At 37.0% G+C, this 9,130-nt stretch overlaps 1 protein-coding gene across 1 annotated transcript; it reads left to right on the top strand.

Annotated features, from left to right (window-relative positions):
- Nucleotides 1–234: 234 nt before the first annotated feature.
- Nucleotides 235–1,080, top strand: LOC104228565 (chaperone protein dnaJ 11, chloroplastic-like). Its single transcript, XM_009781044.2, has one exon. It carries the CDS (start codon nucleotides 303–305, stop codon nucleotides 780–782), a length of 480 nt encoding a protein of 159 aa, XP_009779346.1. The 5' UTR covers nucleotides 235–302; the 3' UTR covers nucleotides 783–1,080.
- The last annotated feature ends 8,050 nt before the right edge of the window (nucleotides 1,081–9,130 follow it).

Below are 9,130 nucleotides of genomic sequence, written 5' to 3' on the forward strand. Positions count from 1 at the left end.
AACTTTATGCGATATGAATCTAAATTAATTAGGGTCTCGATACTAAAATTAGGCGGAAAAACAAAAAAAATAATGACCAATATATGACATGGGTTTTAATAATTAATTTTTATATTTGAATGAATTGAGCTAAAGATCCTGTGTCAAAGATATTGTGTTGAATTAAATTATATTAAAAGTAAATGCTTCACCCGCCTATGACACTACCACTATAAATAGGAATACGTTCCTTAACCTATGACCTATCCAAACATTCACACAATAACTAACCAAATTGTTCTAGAACCAAAAATTCCAATCGAATGGCTTCTACTTCTTTTTTTTTTCTCTCAACTTCAATTACCGGCTCCAAATTTTCCGCCGGTACGCCACTAACACCACCGAGCTCCGTCAGCTTCCGGCAGCAGCGATCGTTCTCTGTTTCCGCCGCTTACTCCACCGCCGAAAGGACTACAGCTAGCTCTAACATCGCCTCACAGTCATCGTTGTATGAAGTTCTAGGACTTCAAGCTGGTGCTACTACTCATGAAATTAAGTCTGCTTACCGGAGATTAGCCAGAATTTTGCATCCCGATGTCGTCCGATTTCAGCAGAATTCGTCAGCAGCTGACTTTATTAGAGTTCAATCAGCTTATGCTACTCTCTCCGATCCAGAGAAACGTGCCAAATATGATCGGACACTATTTGGGAATAGATTTGGACGATCTGTCGGAGTATCGTCGGCGGGAGCTCGTAGCCATTACACTACTCGCCGGAAGTGGGAAACCGAACAATGTTGGTAGCTTTTTTGCTTCGAACGGTTCATTATGGATTTTAACACTCCGTCGGAACTCCCCGGCCCGATTAATTTTGGTCTCGTGATTTGGTTTTGGTCAAAATCAACCATTACCATTTCATGGGTAGAGCTGAAGAAGCTGAAAGTACCATGATCAGACGCATTAGTATTTTGATTATTTGATAGGGTACTAGTAGCATTTGTACGGTATATATAAAAAAGAATGTGTAAATTACTAATTTTGTTGTGTTCTTCGGGTATAAGATACTCCGTGCTATCTTGAAAATGAAGTTTATTTCCAGAAATATGATCTTCTGGCAAAACTGAGTTATGAATAGGTTATAGGTTAAATTTATTAGTCTAGAACAATGTTTTTCTGTCTTTTTGTCGTATGAATCTGAACTTTGTCTTGTTCAAAAAGAATACATGTGATCTCATGGCAGCAAAATATAAGAAGATAGATGTATTAAGAGTTTTCTTCACAATTCTGTGAGAAATATTCTCACTAAGGAAAGACATCAAAAAGAGACAATAACTGCTCAATTTGCTGTATAAATTGCAGCGCGAGGTTTTAGTATTTTCTAAGTTTATTGATAAATGTCCTAGCTCATTAATGACATTAACTTGTAGTTCTGACTTGAATTGAACTTTTGGCCCTTTTCACGCTATGCTAAAAATACATTTTCATTTTATATGTCTACTGTACTAAATCAAGAGAAAGACAATATAAGATTATGCTTATGCGATGTGCCACAATATTTGATTTTGTAATCGTATACGTTAGAACTTAGGAAATTATTAGATTTGATTCGATATAATAATGGATAACAAAGTGACTACTTGAATATAAATATGGTTTTCCATCAAATATATGTGGAACATATAGGTCTATATCTTGTGCATGAATTTGAGAAGTTAGACATTCAGTTCGAAACATATGAATGGCTATTAGAAATTAGAGCATAATTTTCAACTTGATAAGCAAGGGCAAATTGGATTATGCTTATGCGATATGCCAAAATATTGATTTTGTAATCGCACACATTAGAACTCAGGAAATTATTGAATTTGATTTGATATAATATCTGATAAGAAAGTGACTACTTGAACATAAATAGGGTTTTCCATCAATTATATATGGAACATATAGGTTTATATCTTGTGGGATGAATTTGAGAAGTTAGGCATTCAGTTCGAAAAGATGAATGGCTATCAGAAATTTGAGCCTAATTTTCAACTTGAGGTAGAAAATAAATAAGTGTGAATACCATCAATGTAAATGTAATCTTCCTATTGGATTATGCTTATGCGACGTGCCACAATATTGATTTTATAATTGTACATGTTAGAACTCAGGAAATTATTAGATTTGATTCGATATAATATCGGATAGAAAGTGACTACTTGAACATAAATGAGATTTTTCATCAATTATATGTGGAACATATAGGTCTATATCTTGTGGCATGAATTTGAGAAGTTAGGCATTCAGTTCGAAATAGATGAATGGCTATGAGAAATCTTAGCCTAATTTTCAACTTGATGCAGAAAATAAATAAGCGTGCACACCATCAATGTAAACATAATCTTCCTATTGATAAGCAAGGACAAATTGGATTATGCTTATGCGACGTGCCACAATATTGATTTTGTAATCGTACACGTTAGAACTCTGGAAATTATTGGATTTGATTCGATATAATATCGAATAAGAATATAACGACTTGAACATAAATGAGGTTTCCATCAATTATATGTGAAACATATAGGTCTATATCTTGTGGCATGAATTTGAGAAGTTAGGCATTCAGTTTGTAAAAAGGAATGGCTATTAAAGCACTTACTACATGTTAGCTATTTGTTTAAATCTTTTTGAGCCTAATGTTCAACATGAGGCAGAAAATAAATAAGTGTACATACCATCAAAGGAGAACACGACATAATACACAATTTGAGGCAGAAAATAAATTCTAAGCATGCATTACTATCAATAGAATTAAGAAAGCTATTAAATAATCACCGAACAATCTATGGAGTTTAATAACTCAAGGGTCAATGGGAAAGCACATATAGTATGACGTCTCAATTCAAAAAATGAGCAGATTTTAGATGAAAAATAATAAATAAAATTAACATATGATATATAGAGATCCATTTCGATTCAGTTAAGAAAATAAACTAATTAATAGTTGATACATACAGATCGATTCAAAATTTAAGTCAATAAAATATAAATATAATACATACACTACTTTTTCTTAATCATCCAGTATTTAAAATAAGAATTAATTTAAATAGCCGCTCACCCAACCGCGTAAACTAAAAATAGTTAATGAATGTATAATATTTACATAATTTTTGTATTATATATGGATAATCGTATATAATCAATGTGTAAACTATATTAATGGCTATATAAGTAAACAATGAATATGGTTGGCTATTTGTGTAAAGATCTTTAAACTAATAACCAGACATATTCATTGTTTACTTTTTATAGCCATATACATAGATTATACAATAATTATAGACATATAATACAGAATTTTATATATATATATATATATATATATATATATATATATATATATGTAAAAGCATCTTCTGTGGCCCAGAAGCTCTCCTTGATTCGACTTTTGGCAATGTCATTTCGAAAGAAAGGGAACCCGTTGGGTTGGGAGAACCTAGATATGCCGATGCATATGGGAATGAAAGGTGAATGGAGGGGGTGCTCCAACGAGTTATTCTAGACGTCGAAAGTTTAAAGATTGGATTGAGGAATGCAAACTCATTCGACAAAGAGCCCATGCAGGACTTGTTCGGAACTATTGGAATGATTCAGTTACCATTCGATTATACTGGGAGATCTTAAAAATGAATAATGATATGGAACGGATGTGAAAACAGAGCCCCTACCTTCTCTTCTCAAGGAAGAAGCGGGAAGGAAAGGTTGGTTGCACGTTTTTGGGGAGTAATGCTTCCTTTCTCTCTCTCCCTAGGACTCAATCTCTCGGGTATCTATCAACATATAGAGATCTTGTCTCTATCGTTGTATAAAGTGATCTTTTTCAATCTCCGAGTTTGAAGAGTAGAACAAGGAAAGTCTTTACTTCGGCTACTAATAAGGGGGTTGGGGTTGGACAAATCAAGAATGGGGCTTCGTTTAGCCGCCTATGTAGTAAGAAAAACTCTGAGTTTGAATAGCCATAATGAGTTCATCACCAGTGGCATAGGCAGAGGAGGCATATATATATCTTTACCGGTTATTTTTAGTTTAACCGGTTGGGTGGGCGGCTATTTGGGTTATTTAAAATTTACTTACATAGGGTATTTTGTGTTCACGCAGGATCTGGAGCAGACCCGTATCTTAAAGGGTATAATATAGACAGTCTAACTAATTTAGTCCAGCTAATATAGATTCGTGTCAAAAAAACGTACTAAACCTGTTGTGAGCATGTGATTTTTGTTTCGCACGACAATCGCTTCAAAAAGAAATAAAAAAAATAAAATTGGCCCTGCTGTACAATTTTGAATTTCTGTGCGGCACCTTGTTGATTTATTTGTGACTTCGGCCCATTTTTATTTATTTACTTTATTAAAAAAAATAAAATTCGAAAATATATGTGTCCTGCATAATTCAAACCGTAATCCGGTCGTTAAATAGAAAATCATAAATAGGCATCTTCGTCCGTGATTTTATTTTTTGTTTAATTTTACCCATTTTTGAATTATTTTAACGTGTGTGTGAATAATTGTATTGGGTGTTTGATTTTATTTAGTTTTGTATTTCTTTTTATATAATAATAAAAAAAAAGGGGCCTTGCCTTTCCGGATTTGGGCCAATTTATTAAAATTGGCCCAAACAAATAATGCCCAAATGGACAGCCCAAGCCACCAGTCCAAACAGCCCACCCCCAGGCCATAAAACGACGTAGTTTAACACCAAAACTACGTCGTTTCGATGCCAACCCATCACAACCGTTTAAACCAAGCCGATCCAACGGTCCGGATCTTTCACCCGTAACCCCACTACCCGACCCGTTACCCGAACCAATTCTGACCCCTACTAAGCCAAACGACGACGTTTCGTTTAAACCTTCAGATCCAAGCCGTCCATCTCGTCTCATCCAACGGTTGAAATCAATCCCCCCATTCCATATATAAGCCTCCTACCACACCCTGCCCCCCTATCCAATACCCCAGCTTCCGTCTTCACCTCCTTCCCCACGAAACCCTAGCCGCCCCCTTATCCCTCGCCATTAATCCCGGCGGCATGAACGCCGATGACCTCCGCCTGAACACCATAGAACCCCCTCACCGCCCTGAACATCGATCTGTTGGCCGTTTAGTTCGAATCCCTTCCCACCTTCTCGAATCTTCATTTGAAGATTCGAGTCGGAACCCGAGTTACACCAATCGACCTCAACTTCGCACCAGACAGTCCCCAGACCCCCCTCGTGACCAAACCATGCTTGGTTTGGTCCGAATCTGACCAGGGAAGCACGAATCCCGGATCTAATTTTTGGAACTTTGAAGGTCTTCGTCGATGGTCCGTGTTTTGTTCAAACTAAAAGATTAAGGTCTAATGGACCTTAATCGAAGTGTTTCTCATCTGAGAAACACTTCGATTAAAGCCCGTTCAGCCTTAAGAAAGGTCTGTCCGAATCCGAGTTAAGGCTTTTGATTTTTCAAGATTTGAGGTGAGTTTTGATTCTCTTTGCTTATTTATGTTAGTCCATGTTCGTTTAAAAGATTTGTTCTGGTTTTGTTTTTAATCTGTGTTTTGAGTTTTATCAACTGTTCCTGTCCATCTCGCCTGAACCTTTGTTGTTTGATTGAGTCTTTCTTCTAATTGTTCTGATAATTTGTATGTATGTATTTGTTGTGCAATTAATTGGGTTTCAAATGTGAACTGACCAACTGATTCTTCCCATGTAATTTTGCGTAGTCAGTACAATTCGAATCATGTGTTCGATACTGTTAAATGTCTGACTTTGGTCTCGATTGTACGAGTTATAACTAGTATAGTCGAGTCGACATATGTCGTCAATTAGTTTCAGATGTTTGAACAATATACAAATTGATTTGCTCCTGTTTAGCATTGTATGAATCAGTTGGGAATTGAATTTAGCTACTTATAGTTGTTAATCTGAATCAGAAGTGTAAAGGGTTTGATTTTGTTTAAGTTGCAGTCAGAATTGGAGGGCATGTGCACTTGTGCACAACATGTGCATTTGTGCACTTGTGCACAACATGTGCATAAAGGCTTTTGTTTGATTTAAAAATGTTTTGACAGCATATGCTGTCAGATACATCCTGCTGCCCACACCCTACTTTAGTTTCAGAAATAATAAACATTACAAAAGTAAGCCTGCCAAGGGAATATGATGGGGTTTTGGTTAATACTTAAATGACTAAGTGGAACTGAAAAGAGGGCAGCACATGAGGGGGTTTCTGTTGGTCTAAACAGGCTGTAAAAGGGGTAATGTGAAAGCTTATAAAAGGGAGGACATACAGAGATAGAAAAAAGGAGAGGATACCATCGGATAATAGAGGTCAGAGAGAGCATAGATAGAGGAGAGTTGAAGTTCTGGAGATACAGACAGAATTAGAGACAGGATTGAGAGATAGAAATACATACACACACACACAAAAGGATAGACATTGAACCTTAAGAGCTGAATAGGAAAAACACAAACAGAGATAGAGAGAGGTTAAGGGATAGAAGCTATACAACCAACAATCAGAAACCTTCTTCCTCCTATTGTTATTGGGCTTTCAGTTGTTTCAATTTGTTCAAGCCAATTCTGATCCTTTGAAATCTCAGTTGTGTCTATTAGTTGAGTGCTTTCATTGGTCTACTACTATCTGGAGTTTCTGATTCTACTCCACTGGGTGTTGCTGTTATTTGGCTATTGCTTTCTATTGGCTATATTTGCATCTCTGCACTCGAGCTGGGTTCTTGCTGTATTGCTTTGTCTGCTGCTATTTCTGCCCTGCTGCTACTGATAGTGCTGTGATTGCTGCTGCATTTTGTTGTCATTATATTCTGCTGACTCCCCCTTTCCTTCAATTGTCAAATATTTCCAGGTACACAACCTCTGAAACTTTGTATTGTTGAAAGTTTGAAGTTGAAATAAAGAAAAGAACAGCTGTTCATGTTATAACATTGGTGTTAAAAATAGGTCGAATGTTAGTGGGATTGTATTTTACTGCAAACTGCAAACACTTTGTATAAAACTAGCATACATTCTGCTGAGATGGACTGTTAGATAGCGCTGTTCAATAGCAATAACAATATGATAGACAGCATGTTTGATTTGGGATACGTTCAGTTCAGTATAATACTGTTTGGTTTAGTTACGACTGTATAACATAGAGTCAGGGCAAACACTTGTATGTATTTCTGCCTAGACCACTGAATCGACAAATCTGTGGTATTAGGTCTGGGATAGATGTATCCCAAACAAACTCTCATGCAGTCATATTAAAAGTCTGGCTATGAATGCCAGTTTCGCTTGTCAGTTTATTTGTTCCAATGCCGGTTTGATATCAGGTTTCGGTACAGATTCTTCGTTTCGAAATGATGTAATGATTGTTGAGAAAAACTAATAATCATTTTTGAGTTCAATTAGTAGTAATTTTTCCTAATAATACAGCCGATTTCTTTATCAATTTCAAATAGGTTAGAGTGTTAAGAATAGAACTTGGAGGTCGTTAAAACATAACTCAATATATGTTGTTAGTTTGTTTGCAATCTCACTTAGCGAATTAATAAGCATATTCACTTGTTGAAGACAAAGAATGTCGTAGCTTTCACCTCATGAACAATCAATCAGGTAATCAAACAAGTTTAGGTTCGGCAAACATAATAAGGATTCAGTCCGTATTTGTCTAAACCAGCAAAATTCGGCATCATCCTTCCCTTTAAAGATAAATGTAGTAAAAATGTAGTCCTTGTAGGGTACCCTTCTAAAATAATGAGACGAGCCTCGCCGAATCAAAAGGCAAATTGCGGGGCCCTCAATAATTGGTCATAATAAATACTTAGAATTTGGGACGGGCTGTTTAGTGAATTCCACTCCCCTCCCCGAAGACAATAACGCGTTAGATTCTTTAGGCGCGACTTAATCAAATTACATTCCTAAATTCGGGTGCGCATTTATGTGACCCAATTTCAAATCTCAATGGAGTCGAAATGTGTTAACAATTACGGGTGCATTGATTGTGACGTGGTTCGAGATACATTTTCACGACGTTGCAATTCTATAAAAATAAATGATAATAATAAAAGCGGTTAAAACTTAATAAAAGCACATAAGTCACAACATGTATTTAAATCAGATATTTAGCCATTATAACAATTTAAGCGACCGTGCTAGAACCACGGGATTCGAGGGTGCTTAACACCTTCCCTCGGGTCAACAGAATTCCTTACTTAGAATTTCTGGTTCGCAGACTCCATTTGGAAAAGTCGAAAATTTCCTCGATTTGGGATTCAAGATAAACCGGTGACTTGGGACACCAAAAGCCAAACCTTTCCCAAGTGGCGACTCTGAATTAAATAAATAATCCCACTTCGAATGTTGTCACTTAAATTGAAAAAACTCCACCCGCGCATTTCTAACCCTTCGGGGCCGGGCGCGCAAAAAGGAGGTGTGACAGCTCTGGCGACTCTGCTGGGGAAGATTTCACCCAGAACCACTGGTTCAGGGTTCAAGAATTCGAGCTTAGAATAATTGTTATATTTGGCTTTATTATCTGATTTTTATTACATGTTTTTTGCGTAACGTGCTAAATGTTGTCTTTTACCGCTTTGATATTATCTGAACTGTATATAAACTGTGCCGAAACCTTTCTCTTCTTACTTCCGGGGAGAAGCTCGCTGGTCGGGACTCCCTATTCTGTTAATGTCAATACCTAAAATAAGAAAGAGGACGGACAAGTTACAAAGCCGGACGATCTCGCGGGTCCCCGGTACGTAGCCCCCTCCTCGACTCGAGTTGTCCGCTCGGGTGCACAGTCTAGAACAAATACCCAGGTTACGAACCTAGAATAACTTGACTTCATGCCGGATCCCTAGTAGGAACGCTTATCTGCATCATGTTGCATTTGACTTAGGGGACTCAACACAGGGGTTGGGTCCGTCTAGGACAGGCAGCCTGAAACGAAAAAGACCCCCTGGTGCATCCTATTTGTGTTGTGCATTTATTTGCTTCGGTTCCGCATGTCAACCGGTTCCTAAAAAGGGGAAAATAGCAGTGTAGGGGAGATAGTTACTTATTTTTGGAGAATAAAACCAATGTCCAAGTAGTGTCAAAACCTCGCCGGAATTTTTTCTAAAAAAAACTGTCT

The sequence above is a fragment of the Nicotiana sylvestris genome, chromosome 4 (assembly GCF_000393655.2).
Source record: "Nicotiana sylvestris chromosome 4, ASM39365v2, whole genome shotgun sequence".
NCBI classification, from domain to species: Eukaryota; Viridiplantae; Streptophyta; class Magnoliopsida; order Solanales; family Solanaceae; genus Nicotiana; species Nicotiana sylvestris.